The sequence below is a fragment of the Hemiscyllium ocellatum genome, chromosome 33 (assembly GCF_020745735.1).
Source record: "Hemiscyllium ocellatum isolate sHemOce1 chromosome 33, sHemOce1.pat.X.cur, whole genome shotgun sequence".
Taxonomy (NCBI): domain Eukaryota; kingdom Metazoa; phylum Chordata; class Chondrichthyes; order Orectolobiformes; family Hemiscylliidae; genus Hemiscyllium; species Hemiscyllium ocellatum.
Genome location: NC_083433.1, coordinates 22,025,069 through 22,043,757, shown reverse-complemented (window position 1 = coordinate 22,043,757; position 18,689 = coordinate 22,025,069). Strand labels below are relative to the sequence as shown.

The 18,689-nt window shown below is 42.2% G+C and overlaps 1 protein-coding gene across 2 annotated transcripts in view; it reads right to left on the bottom strand.

The window, feature by feature from the left end:
- Positions 1 to 361: 361 nt before the first annotated feature.
- The window catches only part of phf5a (PHD finger protein 5A), a 42,743-nt gene continuing 24,415 nt past the window's right edge, over positions 362 to 18,689 (bottom strand). For both annotated transcript variants that reach the window (XM_060849307.1, XM_060849308.1), the window contains exons 3-4: positions 3,986 to 4,152; positions 362 to 2,883 (exon numbers count right to left, since the gene is read on the bottom strand). In XM_060849307.1, coding sequence (XP_060705290.1) covers positions 2,794 to 2,883; positions 3,986 to 4,152 — 257 coding nt within the window. In that variant the 3' untranslated portion in view covers positions 362 to 2,793. The remainder of the gene's footprint in view (positions 2,884 to 3,985; positions 4,153 to 18,689) is intronic.

The following is an 18,689-nucleotide window of genomic DNA, read 5'->3' as shown; positions in this document are numbered from 1 at the left end:
CTGGGAAGGGGTGTTTGATTATCTTGGCTGCTTTCTAGAGGCAGTGAAGTGTAAATGGAGTCAATGCACGGAAGGCTGGTGTGTAGGATGCACTGGGATCTATTTCAAAATTTGGATATAATGCTCAACTCTTTCATGAAAGTTACTGATAACCATGGTGAAAACTGCAGCTCTGGTAGTTTTTACTGGGGAACACCATTGGTAACTTATTGTTCCTCTTGTATGCCACCTTACAGAAGTCCAGTTCACATCCAAAAATAATCCCTTACCCACCACACTCGTGACATATCCCTGTTGCCCTCAACATTTTAATACTCCTTCCAAGTTAGAACGACACTTTGAGAAACTACAAGCCGACACATAGAAAAAAAACGGTTTATTAAAAAAAGGCTCAATAATTAACGCATTCAAACATAATCTTCAAGTGAAAGTGGAGGCATTTCATTTAGTACTAATCTCTTGGCTCAAAATCTTTCAGGGCTCACGTAGAATTTAGTTCCTGTCCTGCCCATCAACCAAAACTTGTTCTTGGAAAGTGGAATACTGGAACTCATATCTATTTAAGGGGTTAAGTGGTGAGTGGTAGCGTAAAAATAGCAACAAATCACTCAAATCCTCGAAAGTCTTTAGAAATGGTCAATACAACTAAATTCTAAAGAAACCCTTTGGAAAAAATAAAAAAAGTTTCCATTTTGACTCTTCCATTAACTAAATCAATGGTTTTAATCACTTAATATCCTTGCACCAAAAACAGCAACAAAGAGGTACAAACGTGGAGAGTAAAAAGCTATTAGCTGCTAATAAATTTGTCGTGATTTCAAGACGTAAATGCCACATAGGCCTCATCAGGATATTCCCATCAACTTGGCTAACTTAAAAACAACTCATTCTCACAAAAGGCCTCAATAATGGCCCCATCTTAACTGCACGTGGCTAAATTTGATTGCCATTACCTGCATCTGGAAGACCATGCTTTAACACAGGATATCTGACGCAAATAGAAACTTTCCCTCTTCCAGTTTCCCAACCAAGATGACAGGCACGGTGCAACAATATCTTAGCACGTCACTTATTATGATGGATAAAGCGATTAGGAAAAGGTTGCTGGATTTTAAAAAAAAATGCCACGTTGAACTCCAACTGGCATGTCAAACAAAAATCTAATTAGTAAGTTGTACCTCTATCAAGTCTTTCAAACACGTAAAATAAGGACAGTCAACATGGGTGCTGGGGAAAAATACACACTACTGCAGTTAGGCGGTAGTGGGGGGGGGCAAAAAACATTTTAAAAAGTCTCACCTGCAAAACCACAACAGCATAATTATCAGGCAGGCTGTTTCACAAAGCTATTTGCTTCCAGGGACAGCCCCCCCCCGTACTAGGTCACTTCTGCAATTTGGTTTTCCCAGGATTGGTTCCCAAACTGGAAATTTGATTCATTCCTTCAAAAAGGTTGAAAAGATGGCAACTGCTTCCACTTCCTTCAGGGGCAGTGCTTTGCAGCATTATTGGGAAATCAGCAGATCAAGGTTTGCAATTATGCATTCCTCTATCAAAACAAAAAAAAAGTGTTGATTCATGCCATGCAAGAGATAAGGACTAAACACAAAAAAAAAGCACAAAGTTCATCCCTCTTACACTCCAACTCATTTTTAAAAGCACCTCATTGTAATTAGAACATCCCCAGCAGTTTTGTATCAATTGTATCTGGTAGAATATTCCATTTGCACTAATTCACCAATAATAGTATTACATTTAAGTAACAATTATTTAGAAGGATTCCTAGACACCTAGTCTTGCTACTTGACTGTTGTGACTTCGTGAAATAAATCACGTGTTTGTTTGATTCTTCCCCAACCACAGACACAGACAGGAGGTCAAAGCAGGCATAGTGATCAGAACAGGAATATTAGCTGCTGTTTTTCTCTAGTCCCAGGGAGTCCTGGCACCTCAGCAGAAGCCAGTTACCTCAATGAGACTGGAGAGCAACCTCAGATTTTGCCTGCTTGGTCCTTCACTGCATTGTGGTTACCTGGGACACGAGGGGCAAACAGCAAATATTTCCGTTAATAAACAAGTCACTCTACTTGTTGATGAGAACAGCTTGTTATCAAAGAAAGTATCTGTTGAATAGGTTTGTTTAATATCAAGAATTGTGTTGAGTGACCCTTGTAGAAAACACAACTCTCAGAAACTGCTTTGGTGATCCACAAATGGGCCTCAAGATTAAACAAATATGAAACTCAAGGTAGAAAAATTAAACACCCAATCTTCTGCCAGAGTTAATCAACTGTTACGAGGAGGAGCTCAGAAAGAAGCAACCACTTCCAAGGCTTAAATGCAATATGCACAGGATTTTGCAGTGACAGCATAAGTGAAGTTACGACCATTAACCGACTCGCTTAACAATTAAATCCCTATTTGCTAAACTCTCAACCAGCGAGCGCTGGATAGTTTTACAAGCAGTATATAAAAAGAAATGAATTGGTGAGCAGAACTGTCCATGCTCAGAAAGAAACCAATGGTGTTGTTGCTAAAGCAAGCTCAGGCGTTAGTTCCTTTGCCAGAAATCGGTTACTTCAATTCCAAACTCACTTTGCTGGGAGAGACAAAGTATTCCAGTTACTAAACAAAAACAAAAACTAGTGTAGATTCAATTCCCTCGTCCACACACTGTTAGATTCTTGCCATCAAATAACATTCTTCATATTGTGAAACAGCAATGTCAACCATTCCACACAAGACTACCCAGTGTCCCCCACATTCATTTGGAAGATGAGCGATTCCACCGGATCACCTCTTCTTAAAGCCGTACTTCTTCCTCTCGTAGAACAGGTCAGTTTTTGAGCTGCCAAGATTGACAATTTTCGGACATCCATCTCTCTAGAATGCAAAACCAAAAAAAAAAGGGCAAGTAGCATTGGAAGAAACAAAGGAGTTGATATTTCAATTACTTTAGTGCTCAGAAAAGCCACCTTGCCAAATGAGGACCTGCATAGCATAAGTTCCAAGTTTTATCCAGAGTATGTTTTGCATTAGTTAAGTCATCAAGGGGAACAGTTGGGACTTTTCAGAGCTTGGTGGAGTGAAGGAGCTGGAGAAATGAGACAGGCTTCTACTTTTCTATTAACTGACAACCTCTGCTCGAAAGTAAACTTCAGGTGGAGGACAAAAAAAATGACTAGCCTCCAACACTCACCTGCTTGGCTCATCTCACTCAGGAAGCCTGACCCTTAGGGTAAGGTGCCAGAGGACAGATGGTACCTCTGTAACTGTACCCTGTATCAGGGTGTTAGCTTCCTCAAAGGAATAGCAGCTGAGGGACATTGAGAATTTCAAAGGAAAAGATCCACATTACAACGTTTTGTGTTGCTAAGTTGTGAGCTTGAAGTCACTGTTTAAGCAATCAGGCTTCAGAGTTAGGTTTATCATCTTTTGTGGTGTTCCTAATTGGAACTGTACAAACAAACCACTCTTCCAGGACACTTTCAGTTATTGAGCATGGAAACAACAAATCCACACCGATCATGTTGCCAAATTAAACTAGTCCCACTTGCCTGTGCTTGGCCCATATCTCTCCAAACCTTTCCTGTTAATTAACTTACCCAAATGTATTTTAAATGTTGTCACTGCACCTGCAGGCAACACCTCCTCTGGTAGTTCACTCCACACACATCTCAAAAAAAGGTTGCACCTCATGTCCTTTATAAAATTTCTTTCTCTCACCTTAAACTTATGACCTCGGGTTTTGGAAACCTCGCAAAAAGACCCGTGTCATTCACCTTCTATATGCCCCTCATGATTTTTTAAATCTTAATAAGGTCACCCCCCTCAACTACCTGCACACCACCCCTGAAAAGAAGTCCCAGCCTTTCCAGACTATTTTTTATATTTCAACCCTTCCCATTCCAGCTTGTGAACAATTAGATCACCATTTGATCATTGCACTTGATTAGATTCAGAAGAAAGCGTGTTCCAAACTTACATCTTTTTCCTGGATTGTGCACTCCTTGCAGTAATAGGCATCAGATACACCTGGACCGCCACAAATCACACATCGGCCCTGATAGGACCCGTAGTTACACTCGTCACAGATACGGACCAGCGTGCACGGCCTGACATAGGAGTCGCAGATCACACATTTGCCATCGCCTAAACGGGTAGACAAATCAAAAAAGAAAGTAATCATTGAACAAACCTTAATCTTTCAAAGATATTTCAAAGTCTTACAATGAACAAATTACTTTTGAAATGCAATAAATATGTAGACAACTTGGCAGTCCATTTGCACACAGGAAAGTTGTACAAACAGCAAATGAGATAAGTGGTACATCTTCTCATTTTAATGACACTAGTTGACAGATAAACATTAGTGAGGAAACCAGAACTGTCCATTTTTCTCCAAACAGCACGTTTGCAATAAAGTGAGCTAACAATGACAGCAGATTTTTGGAGGAGTTAAACTGTGGTAGATAGGAAGCCAGCCGGTAAATGTGCAACTTTTCTAATTCCCTCTAGTCCTCTGGAAATTCACCGAGGCTCCTTAGCCAGCACCTTGCAAACCTATGACCATTGAGGATGACAAAGTCAGCAGACACATTGGAAAACTGTTACTTGCAAGTTCCTTTCCAAGCTACTCACTATTCTGACTTGGAAAAATATTGCTGTTCCTCAGTGTTGCTGGGTAAAAGTCTTAGAATTTCTTCCCAGATAGCATGGTGGAGTTACCTATGTGAAATGGACTGCAGTGATTCATGAGGCAGCACGCCACCACCTTCTCAACAGAAATATGGATAAGCAAATGCTGGCCCACCAACAAAACCACATCCCCTGAATGAATAATAATGTTTTCAACACTGGTTTCGGGCGTCCACCCACTCATTTTGCCTCATCATCACTAACTGCGTCTCCAGGATCAAATGAATAATAAATATTGGCTTTGCCAACAAAATCCACATCCATGACGAAAAAAAAGCAGCACTTCTGGAATTCCCTCTAAATCCCAGTCTCTTCACTTAGAGTCACAGCATGGAAACAGACCCTTCAGTCCAACCTGTCCATGCCGACCAGATATCCCAACCCAATCTAGTCCCACCTGCCAGCACCCGCCCCATTTCCCTCCAAACCCTTCCTATTCATATACCCATCCAAATGCCTCTTAAATGTTGCAATTGTACCAGCCTCCACCACATCCTCTGGCAGCTCATTCCATACACGTACCACCCTCTGCGTGAAAACATTTCCCCTTAGGTCTCTTTTATATCTTTCCCCTCTCACCATAAACCTATGCCCTCTAGTTCTGGACTCCCAGACCCCAGGGAAAAGACTTTGTCTATTTAGCCTATCCATGTCCCTCATAATTTCGTAAACCTCTATAAGGTCACCCCTCAGCTTCTGACGCTCCAGGGAAAACAGCCCCAGCCTGTTCAGCCTCTCCCTGTACCTCAGATCCTCCAACCCTGGCAACATCCTTGTGAAACTTGAAAGGGTTCAGAAAAGATTAACAACATCTTTCCAATAGGAAGGAGACCAGAATTGCATGCAATATTCCAACAGCGGCCTAACCAACGTCCTGTACAGCCGCAAGATGATCTCCCAACTCCTGTACTCAATACTCTGATCAATAAAGGAAAGCATACCAAATGCCTTCTTCACGATCCTATCTACCTGTGACTCCACTTTCAAGGAGCTATGAACCTGCACTCCAAGGTCTCTTTGTTCTGCAACACTCCCTAGGACCTTACCATTAAGTGTATAAGTCCTGCTAAGATTTGCTTTCCCAAAATGCAGTACCTCGCATTTATCTGAATTAAACTCCATCTGCCACTTCTCAGCCCATTGGCCCATTTGTTCCAGATCCTGTTGTAATCGGAGGTAACCCTCTTTGCTGTCCACTACACCTCCAATTTTAGTGTCATCTGCAAACTTACTAACTGTACCTCTTATGTTCACATCCAAATCATTTATGTAAATAACAAAAAGTAGATGGCCCAGCACCGATCCTTGTGGCACTACACTGGTCACAGGCCTCCAGTCTGAAAAACAACCCTCCTCCACCACCACCCTCTGTCTTCTACCTTTGAGCCAGTTCTGTATCCAAATGGCTAGTTGTCCCTGTATTCTGTGAGATCTAACCTTGCTAATCAGTCTCCCATGGGGAACCTTGTCGAACACCTTACTGAAGTCCATATAGATCACATCTACTGCTCTGCCCTCATCAATCTTCTTTGCCACTTTCTCAAAAAAAACTCAATCAAGTTTGTGAGACATGATTTCCCACGCACAAAGCCATGCTGACTATCCTGAATCAGTCCTTGCCTTTCCAAATACATGTACATCCTGTTCCTCAGGATCCCCTCCAACAACTTGCCCACCATCGAGGTCAGGCTCACTGGTCTTTAGTTCCCTGGCTTGTCCTTACCACCCTTCTTAAACAGTGGCACCACGTTTGCCAACCTCCAGTCTTCCTGCACCTCATCTGTGACTATCGATGATACAAATATCTCAGCAAGAGACCCAGCAATCACTTCTCTAGCTTCCCAGAGTTTTCGGTTACACCTGATCAGGTCCTGGGGATTTATCCACCTTTAGCCGTTTCAAGACATCCAGCACTTCCTCCTCTGTAATATGGACATTTTGCAAGATGTCACCATCTATTTCCCTACAGTCTATATCTTCCATATCCTTTTCCACAGTAAATACTGATGCAAAATATTCATTTAGTATCTCCCCCATTTTCTGCGGCTCCACACAAAGGCCACCTTGCTGATCTTTGAGGGGCCCTATTCTCTCCCTAGTTACCCTTTTGCCCTTAATGTATTTTAAAACCCCTTTGGATTCTCCTTAATTCTATTTGCCAAAGCTATCTCATGCCCCCGTTTTGCCCTCCTGATTTCCCTCCTAAGTATACTCCTACTGCCTTTATACTCTAAGGATTCACTTGATCTATCCTGTCTATACCTGACATATGCTTTCTTCTTTTTCTTAACCAAACCCTCAGTTTCTTTAGTCATCCAGCATTCCCTATACCTACCAGCCTTCCCTTCCACCCTGACAGGAGTATACTTTCTCTGGATTCTTGTTTCTGAAGGCTTCCCATTTTCCAGCCGTTCCTTTAGCTGCGAACATCTGCCTCTAATCAGCTTTTGAAAGTTCTTGCTTAATACTGTCAAAATTTGTCTTTCTCCAATTTAGAACTTCAACTTTTAGATCTGGTATATCCCTTTCCATCACTATTTTAAAACAAATAGAATTATGGCCACTGGCCCCAAAGTGCTCCCCCAGTGACACCTCAGTCACCTGCCCTGCCTTATTTCCCAAGAGTAGATCAAGTTTTGCACCTTCTCTAGTAGGTACTTCCACATACTGAATCAGAAAATGGTCTTGTACACACTTAACAAATTCCTCTCCATCTAAACCTTTAACACTATGGCAGTCCCAGTCAAAGTTTGGAAAGTTAAAATCCCCCTATCATAACCACCCTAATATTCTTACAGATAGCGGAGATCTCCTTGCAAGTTTGTTTCTCAATTTCCCTTTGACTAGTGGGAGGTCTATAATACAATCCCAATAAGGTGATCATCCCTTTATTTCTCAGTTCCACTCAAATAACTTCCCTGGATGTATTTCCGGGAATATCCTCCCTCAGCACAGCTGCAATGCTATCCCTTATCAAAAATGCCACTCCCCCTCCTCTTTTGCCTCCCTTTCTATCCTTCCTGTAGCATTTATATCCTGGAACATTAAGCTGCTAGTCCTGCCCATCCCTGAGCCACGTTTCCCTAATTGCTATGATATGCCAGTCCCATGTTCCTAACCATGCCCTGAGTTCATCTGCCTTCCCTGTTATGCCCCTTGCATTGAAATAAATGAAGTTTAATTTATTAGTCCTACCTTGTCCCTGCCTGTTTGACTCACTTCTGTTCTCAGCTGTACCCGTCTCAGATCGATCTCTTTCCTCACTATCTCCCTGGGTCCCACCCTCCACCTTACTAGTTTAAATCCTCCCAAGCAGTTCTAGCAAATTTCCCTGCCAGTATATTAGTCCCCTTCCAATTTAGGTGCAATCCGTCCTTTTTGTACAGGTCACTTCTACCCCAAAAGAGATTCCAATGATCCAAAAATGTGAATCGTTCTCCCATACACCAGCTCCTCAGCCATGCATTCATCTGCTCTATCCTCCTATTCCTGCCCTCACTAGCTCGTAGCACTGGGAGTAATCCAGATATTATTACCCTTGAGGACCTCCTTTTTAAAATTCTCTCTCACTCTCTGTAATCTCCCTTCAGAGTCTCAACCTTTTCCCTTCCAATGTCGTTGGTTCCAATGTGTACAGTGACCTCCTGCTGGCCCCTCTCCCTGTGAGAACATTCTGCACCCTCTCTAAGACATTCTTAATCCTGGCACCAGGGAAACAACACACCATTCTGCTTTTTCTCTGCTGGCCACAGAAATGTCTGTCTGTACCTCAGATTCCAGAATCCCCGAACACAATGGATCTCTTGGAAGCCGACGTACCCCTCGTTGCATTAGAACCAGTCTCAATACCAGAAACTTGGCTGTTCGTGCTACGTTCCCCTGAGAATCCATCACCCCCTACATTTTCCAAAACAGCATACCTGTTTGAAATGGGTATATCCACAAAAGACTCCTGCCCTAGGAGCCGACCTCTCTCACCCTTCCTGGAGTTAACCCATCTATGTGACTGTATCTGAGACTTTCCCCCCTTCCTATAACTGCCACCCATCACATACTGTTGTTGTTGCAAATTCCTCATCACCTCTATCTGTCTCTCCAACCGATCCACTCAATCTGATAAGATTTGCATCCAACAGCATTTATGGCAGATATAATCCGCAGTAACCCTTAAACTCTCTTTAAACTCCCACATCTGACAAGACATGTACATCACTGTCAAGGCCATTTTTGCTCCTTCACAATCTACAGACCCAGAAAATAACACCGTCTTATTCCTCTACAAACACTGCCCCAGGCTAAATTAATAGCTATGGCTTATATTTTAAGTTTAATCAAGAGACTTATCTCCAAAAAAAATTTAATCAAGGAAGAATCCACTGTACCCACTACTGCAGCCTTTCTCTTGGACAGACTTAAAACAACAATTAACTCATCTGATTCTGTGCTGTGAACTTCGCCCAACAGTTCCTCCAAGATTAGTTATGAATTTCACTTTGTTAATTTTCCCAGATGCACTCCGATGTGCAGCGATACACGAATTCAAACAGCAAAGGCAATAACTGTGCAGGTTCTCTCTCTCTCTCTCCTGCACTGTCCTCACCATGTGCTTCCTTTGTCTGCCCTCCCTTTCTTCTTTTTGTAAAACCTAACATATTTGACCAAATATTTCATCACTTGCTGCCCCCAATATGGTCATCTCTGGACTGGTGGCAATTCTCATTTTGCTAGATTTCTGCAAAGAGCCTTGGATTATTTGCTAATGGCAAAAGGAGCGATAAAAATGCTAGTTGTTGTAGATTATCTGCTCAAACTCTGTGCTGGAGGGTTGAAACAAGGGGCTGAATATGATCACAGAGCTAAGCTTATTCTATAGTCAAAGGGTTGATGCTGAATGTCAAAATCAAGGTGGAATAGGTAATGTAATGCATGGAGTTTTCTTAGTATTCTGCTGTGACACTATAATTCAATTGCTGATTAGAAAAAAATTGAACTATTGCCATGATTTGTTAGTACGGAAACTCAATATTCACATTTACACAACATGTGAACATTTTTGTGCATGCGTTGGCAAAATGACAAAAGTGAATGCTTTTGATCGTTATGTTTACTTAATATCCCTGGTTGCTGTGGTGTGTAAGTCTTACATAAATATAAAAGTATATTTACGTATGTGTGACGTTTATTTGAATTTGTGTCATCAGAGCCACCCATCCCTGTGGTTGGCGAGAAATTCCCATTGAACAACCGGGCTATTTACTAAAGAAACAGGCAACTTGTTCCAGAAGGTCAGTGCTGGTGTCCATGTTCCACATGAATCTCCTCCCACTTCTCTTCACTGAAACCCATCAACATTTACTTCATCACAAACCCTCCCCCCCCCCCCCCACCCTGCAAAATGTGTTTAACCAGCCTCTCCTTGAATGCATCTATTCTATTTGCCTCAACCACTCCATGTAGCAGTGAGACTCACATTCCCACCATACTCTGGGTAAAAGGTTTCTCCTGATTTTTTAGTGGATTTATTAGTAGTTAATTTACATTTATGGCCTGGTCTCACCTACAGTGGAAACATCTTGCCTGTCCATAACCTAGCAAACCTTTCCATAATCTTAACTTGCATTAGCTTATCCAGTCTCTTTTTAGCTGAAGCCATCGTTTCACTTACAAATGCACAATGAGCACAAGTTAACCAACATTTTGAGTTATAACTTCCAATGGGAAAGACGCAAGCAACCTGTGCTCAGCAGTCAGCCAAAATCATTATCAACACCATTTTCAGGCTCAAAAATCTGCAAAGATAATATCCCAAGGCAGCAGGCTGAGAGCGTATCCAAACATTGAATAATTCTGCAGGAATCCCTTGATGCAAACAGGCTAAATGCGATGTCTATATTCAAAAAGGTAACAAAACAGAAACAGGTAACCACAGACTCACTAGAAACAAAATCAGAATAAACTGGAAACAAATCAGGTTGGCCAACATCTGTGCTGAGTACAAATGAGTCACCAATGTGTAGAGAACCTGTCAGGGCTGGAATGACAGACAACAGCAATTCAAAAGGGAAAGAATTAAGAGAAAGCAGGGTGGGACATTACACATACCTGTATAAATAATTTGTAAATGGATTAAGAAAAACAGAGATCGACATGATTTTTTAAAAACATAAAATGGCTGAAAGAAGCTTAAAATTAGTTTGCTTTTACACTTGTTTCCTCATTGATCAAACCTTTGGCCACCTGCCCCATTATCATTGTAGGTAGGTCAAGTGCTAAATGCTGGTTTTTGACTACTTTTGTGAAGCACCTTGGCACATTGTAAATAAAAATTATTGTTCCAAAATAAATAATGGGTGAATAGCTCAGGCAGAAAAGAGACAGGTCAAATCTGAATGAAAACTGGAGAATATAGCTGAACAGGGCGCGGTCCAATAGTTCACACAGAAAGATCCGGGTTCAAGTCTCACCTGCCCCAGAAGTGTGAACCAACACATCAAAACAGGTTAAAAAAAAATTAAAAGAAGAAAATTAATAAGACTCCTCCAAAAAAAAAGACAGCGAATTATTTGCCAGATTACAACCCACACTGCCACCTCCCCCTCAGCCCCAAATTTCATTCCAACACATTCGCATTCTCTAGCAAACAAAGAGTGAACTATTGAAGACATTAAGGCCGAAGGGCGACAGTGGGAAGCTCACGCTGAGCTTACTGACCAACTTCTGTCTTCGACTTTCGGCAGTGGAGAAGTTGAGTGGTGAACAAAAGGGAATGGGGATCACCTGAAGACAGAATATAACCATACAGATCACCTCCAGAACCTTCAGTAAGGCCGAATGCTGCACTGAACAGCCATGGCCTATTACTTGACACTTTCAAATTCTGATCTCGTCACCTTTGAATATCTTATGAAACAAATAACAAATACTCCATTTGACTGAAGTTAAAGTGGGGGGATAAACTTGGAGAGGAAATGAAAAAACAGCTTAATAGAAAGCAGCTGCTTTTTAATGTTGAATTGGGGATAAGGCAGAAAAGCAGGAGGATCTGGCTGGAGGATCACTCACTGTTAACAGTTTGTTTCAACATTACTTCAGAATACAAAGTAAACCCATTGAATTCAGGATCTCAGTAAAGCAGAAATGGTAGAAGCAGCTTAAAAACTAAAAAAAAAGATTTTTTTTTGATAATATGATCATGGACCCTGAAATGCAAATGGAACATGAATTGCTACTCATGGCAAATTTGATTATGTACTCCGTGAATGATATCGAAATAGCCAAGCACAAAATTACAAAGAAACCGGAGTTGATAGACCTAGCACACTGCCCAATTCTGGCAGTTAAGAAATGGGTGATGAGAACATGCCAGTGGGTTTATACTGCATATATTCATGGCATGAAAGTCACTGGCTCGACCAATAAGTACTGCCCATCCCAAACTGCCCTTGGAGGAGACGGTGGGGATTTGCCTCTGCGGGGGAAATTCAGCAAGAGTGGGATGAGAAAAGGAGAAAATGTGTACTCTACTATTCCAGGGCTGATCTGGACTGCAGCTCTTTAGGACATCGCTCTGTCTTCCAAGGGATTACAGAACAATATATATCAGTAGAACAGACAACCAAACATTTGAGACTTGTTCACAAAGGTGACATGACAACTTCAGGCAGGGATATAGTAATTGAAAAGAAAAAAAAAGGCTTAACATTCCTCAACATTCACACACACAATTTTCAAAGCCACAACTCCACTCAACCTGCTGTGACTAACATTCTGAGCTTGTAATTATCCCTGTTCGTATTCAGTCAGGCACTGTTCAGCAGGGAGGGGACACTCCACCCTTTCCATGCAAAAGGAGCTCAGAGACTAGGTGCATCTCTGCAGCTATCTTTCCTCATAACAAGAATATTTCCAAAAACCAAAAATTACTACAAGTCAAGCCTCGACATTCTCTGGAATCACACAGCAGTGTCAACTCAGTAACTAGAGCAAATTATTTACTTGTTCTGTTCAGATGAAAAATAAACCAATTTTCACAAAATTTAAAAGACTGCTGACATAACTGCATTTGCCCTGCTCACAATAGGAATGGGAACTCAAGCATATCAACAAGAACAGGAATGGAAGAAAAGCAGTACAGGTCGGTCTGTGCCAGTGTAGAATAAGAGCGAGTTAATATTTTATGTCAGTACTGATGAAGGGCTTGCAAAGAGTCCAACACGCAGAATCATTAACTCATGTACTTACTCCACAAGTGGTGACTGACCTGCTTCGTGATTCCAACCCTTTCTACCATTGAGAACATTACAACACAGTATAGGCCCTTCGGCCCTCGATGTTACTCCGACCTGTGAACATCCTGAAGCCCATCTAACCTACACTATTCCATTTTCATCCATATGTTCATCACAATTTGCAGCACATGCAGGTTTTATATGTTTAAGGTTGACTCCATCAGTCGATTAAACTCAGATTTTCCAATTTTAAACCATTTCAACAAGACTAGAAACAATTCACTTCAAGGACACCAACCCAATCAACAAGTCCAACATCAGTCCCAAGTAGCAACATGCTTCTTCCAATAACTTTCTTTCCTTCCTCTGAAATTCCAAAAGGTAATTCTAAGCTGGTCTCGTTCCCCTCGGTTGATGATACAGGAGGCTATTCAGTTCACTGCGTACGAGGTCAGCTCCTTGGAAGATTGAATCAGATTCCTCAACTTGTGTAAACAGCACTGTAATAACTTGCTGCTAATTTACATTAAATCTTAGGTTAAGTCAAAACTTATTGCACTGGCTGCTATTACTTCACTAACTTGTTACAGCCTTCAGTCATTCTTTGCATTTTAAGTTTATAAATGGAGGAGCAATGTCCAATCGCCCAATCACAAATTGTAACTCATTCTCTGCAACTCTGATGTTGCCCTGGATTTTCAGCCCCATTTCGCCAAGTTGCTTCTCTTGTATTTAAAGATGTTATGCTCACTACAAGCGGGTGCAACCAGCATCCATGGAAACAACTAATCCGATTTGTATTCCAGCCTCCAACCTGCCTGACTGGACCATTACTACAGGGCTTCTGCCTCAGGCCGCTTGCAAGCTGCAAACATGCAAGAGCAGGCACGCAAAAGCAATAGGAAAGGCACATAGCACACCAAATATCTTGAAGACAGCCCGAATTTCTTCACAGCTAAAGAGGCAGCAATATCATGTATGCAAACTGAGGCAATTTCCACACAGTAGGATCCACAAACAATAAATTCCAGCTAATGTCTTAGCTGCTGCCATTAACAATGGCTAGAACAATGAGAACTCTACCTTTTGTAATCTAGTACTACCGTGATATCTTTTATGTTGGCCAAAAATGCAGAAGAAAGTTTGGATTAACATCTCACCTTAATCAAAGTACTTTTGACAATAAGTTGCAGAGTGGAGGCTGACCCCACCGTTTCCTGATTCAAAGGCCACCCAGAAACATGGGGTGGAAGGATGCAGATTTCAGCTGTCAAAAATGCTGAAACCCTGACCTCAAAATGTGTTACCAGGGCATCACTACCTGCAGTTACTGACAGATTAAATCTAGATTAGACTCCGACACTTCAGAGGTCTCGGAGCACATCAGCTGCTTGTCTCCATATCCAGAGAAAACAAAAGGGCAAGTTGTGTTCGTGGTTTCTCAATGATCTATTAACCAGCTAGATCGAGTTTCCCAACTTTCAATGTATGTATATATTTTTTTTAATTAGCCCCTTCCCTTAAAAGAGTGAAATTTTCCATCACTGCATATTGTTTGTGGATCTTACTGTGTGGAAATTGCCTCAGTTTGCACACATAATATTGCTGCCTCTTTAGGAGTGAAGAAATTCGGGCTGTCTTCAAGATATTTGGAGTGCTATGTGCCTTTCCTATTGCTTTTGCGTGTCTGCTCTTGCATGTTTGCAGCTTGCAAGCGGCCTGAGGCAGAAGCCCTGTAGTAATGGTCCAGTCAGGCAGGTTGGAGGCTGGAATACAAATCGGATTAGTTGTTTCCATGGATGCTGGTTGCACCCGCTTGTAGCAAGATTCCTGAAGAAGGGCTCATGCCTGAAACATCGATTCTCCTGCTCCGTGGATGCTGCCTGACCTGCTGCGTTTTTCCAGCAACACATTTTCAACAATGTGGTACTTGCAAACGGCCTTGTGCCAGAGGTGTGGAAGCTGCTTTCTCTTCTCCCAGAGAACCAGAACCACAAAGTTTACTCTCTTAACAGATTAGGTCTTTACACTGATAATACCTTCATTCCTCACCTCTTTCAGGCATTCAGACATTCGTCATGGAGTACATGCCTTTCATTTCTCCTTTACTGACTCCTATAATCTCATATCAATGGCTCTTCTGGCTATAAGAGCAGGTCAGAGGCTATGAATACTGCGGCAAGTAATAGCTCCTGACTCCCAGGACCTGTCCACCATCTACAAAGCACAAGTCGGGAGTGTGATGTAATACTCCCCAATTGTCTGGATGAGTGCAGCCTCAGCAACACAAGAAGCTTGACATCATCCAGGACAAAGCAGCCTCCTTGATTGGTTCTACATCCACAAGCATTCACTACCTCAGTAGCAGCAGTGTGTACTTATCTACAAGATGCACTGCAGTAATTCACCAAAGATCCACATGTAGCACCTTCCAAAACCACGACCACCTCCATCAAGAAGGAATGCAGCAGATATATGTGAACACCACCACCCCCCTGCAAGTTCCCCAAGTCACTCAAATATCTCACCAGTCCTTCACTGTCACTGGGTCAAAACCTGGAATCCCCTCCCTTAGGGCATTGTGGGTCAGCCTACAGCATTGGTTCAGGAAGGCAGCTCACCCCCACTTTCTCAAGGGGCAACTAGGGACAGGGCAATAAATGCTGGCTCAGCCAGTGACACCCACATCCCAGAAGTGAATAAGTTAAAAAAACAATGTGACCAACTTCTGTTACGACTTAAACACGTTATGCTTGTATTTCTTTGCGCGAGTATCCGTGGGTCCATATATTTTGACGTGTACTGCTTTTCTTTGCTTTTTCCTGTTCACTTATTTTGTGCATCTATATTCTCTGACTTAGAGTCAAAGGCAATTCCTACGGCAGCACCATTAGCATAAAGAACAGACAAGTGTTCCCAGCACACACATGTTTCTTTCCTTGTATATTCTACCCCCTACCCTGCAATCTTTCATACTAATGAACATCCAAAAGGTAATGGTGGCCTACAGGGGTTAATCAGAGACTCAGTCCATTCATGTTGATGTATAAAACCAAACAGCATGGAGCAGCTGGGCCTGGTGTTCTGGTTAACATTCTTCTCTCAACCAGAAAAATTAAGTAGTCATTCATCTTATTCCTGGATGCGGTGAGGCCACCATTTTTATCCATAAAGCAGTTCAAAAAGCAATAAATTGCCCCCGAAGGCTTTCCAGTGAATCAGAAAATGTGAACAGCATCAAAAATCGCATCTTTTCTTCCTTTGACATACAGCGCCCTGCAGGGATCAACATCTGGAGTGCATCTGCCAACTGTAATTTCCACATACATTGCTTTCATGAATTGTGCTTTCAGAAATCTGCTATGTGTACATTCTGGAAATCCACAAGATGCCTGAAGAAATTTCTCACCAACACTCCCTGAATGCACAAATGGAATGGACAAGGAAGTAGAAATGGGCTGACTTCATCCCGGACTCGCACGTTCTAATAAGTGAAGATATGAATTTGGGCAGGAGCGGGTCATTTGACCCACTTGAGCCTGCTTTGCAATGTGATAAGATTGTGGCCTCTACTTTCCTGTCTATTACCTTTAACTCCTTTGTCATGTAGTTGTAGTTTTAAGCCTTATGTATGTGAACTGAACAAAATCAAGGGACTTCAGCCAATATTTACTGCCATTGTACTTTGCTCTTCCATTTTGCAGTAATTTTCCTCTATTTTTGTCCTTCAAAACATACCTGAGAGACAGACGACAAGGCAGGTATGCAAAAGGTTAGAATTTGCCCCCCCCGCCCCAAATTTTATCTTGTCCCTGTATTACCGCCTGTGCAGCTTTCGCTGTTGGTAATTGAGAAGGTTAACTCCTCCTGACCTGATCAGAAGCTTGTAGCAGACCGGTTCTGCCTCATTTCCCAGAGATTGCTGCACTGAAGACAAATCTACAAAGTCGTCCGATGTGAACACACTTGGGTTTGTACAGCTGCTTTCCCTACACCAGAGAGCATGGGATAATGGTTGGCTGCTGTTTATGAGGTGAAGGGATAAAAGCAGTTGGCAAATGTAGGTGCGAGGGGAATGATTCACAGACAGCAATCACAGAATAGGAGAACGGGGAGTGGCGGTGCAGTCTACAAAAATGAAAACGACCTTGAGTTTGACAGACAGAAAGCTGTATAGTATCTGCATCAGTAGTTTGAGGGGTCAGGGGTTGCAGCATGAGATGGGAACAGAGCCAACGGCTGATAGAAGATACAAGGGATGGGGAGGAAATGGTACAGTCCAAACTAACTCAGGTCAGATTTTGCAGCCACTAAAAGCAAAAACAGAATAAAAAGAGCCCGACTATATCCACTGCTTGTGGGACCATCTTCAGAGCCTGGATTCCCATGGCACATATACCCACTCCCTGGTGCCAGGCAGACTGTTTGCCAGCCAATTTCTAAAAGGAACATTTACTCAAGGGACAGACTCAATCCCCACAGATTGATGCTATAACAGTGGAACATAGCCCAGATTTTCCACAAAGTCAGCCTGAGCTTCAATTGCATCCGTCAAGAGAAATGGTAATCTATCTGGCTGTGGTACAGGAACCAGTGAATCAAGCTTTCTGTGTAGTAATTAGATGACGGAACTTAGAAAAACAAGAACACTGCTAGCTTGAATGAAGTTTTGTTTTTATTCACCAAATGCTAGTGACTTGCAATGCATCACAAAAACATAATAATACTTTCTTGGTCCAATTTTCAGAATGTTTGCCTCCCTCTCTGCTCTGGACAATAAGGGAAACTGAAACACTCACTCACCATCAAACAGCCAAACACAGAGAAGCTAAAAGAGATTGCCAGCCCATTTCTTTAGACAATGAGGGAGGGAGGGAGGGAGGGAGGACAAACTTACATTTATACTGTACCCTTTACACCCTCATGACAGCCTAATGCACTTCACAGCCAATAAATTACTCGAAAATACAAGCACACAATTTGCACACAGTTAGGTTCCACAAACAGAATAAGATGACTGACCAGATAATCAGTGTGTTTTTTTTTGAAGGAGAAAGTAAGGATTGCAGATGCTGGAGATCCGAGCTGAAAATGCGTTGCTGGAAAAGCGCAGCAGGTCAGGCAGCATCCAAGGAGCAGGAAATTCGACATTTCGGGCATGAGCCTGAAGACCCTTCCTGAAGAAGGGCTCATGCCCGAAACGTCGATTCTCCTGCTCCTTGGATGCTGCCTGACCTGCTGCGCTTTTCCAGCAACACATTTTCAGCTCTTTTTTTTGTGAAGACCTGATGGTTTGGGCCAAATGTTATGCAGGAGGCCAGAAGGACTCTCCTGCAAGTCTTGAAATGACATTTTTCTGTATACTGGGGAGAATAAACAGGGCCTTTGTTTAAGATTTCATCTGATAGCCAGTATCTCCCAACAGTAAGGCAATGAAAGGTCTCACCAGCTAAAGAGCGGATGTCGAACTAATAGGCAGAACATTGGTTGTTATTTTACTAACTTTTCCAATCATCTATACATAAGCACTAACACAGGTCAGAAAGGTTCCGATTATTTTTAATGCTACCTGGAAGGTTCAGCACAGGCCAAATTGCAAGTTCTTGCCTGTAAAACATTATGTACATTTCCATGCAAAACAAAATATGAAAGACAGACCTGTAGGTGAACAGACCACACACTAAGACAAGTTAAGCAAAGGGCGGTGGAGTTAGTTTTCTAACAAAGATCAATATCGAGCTGAGGAAATAAAAAAGTATCCCT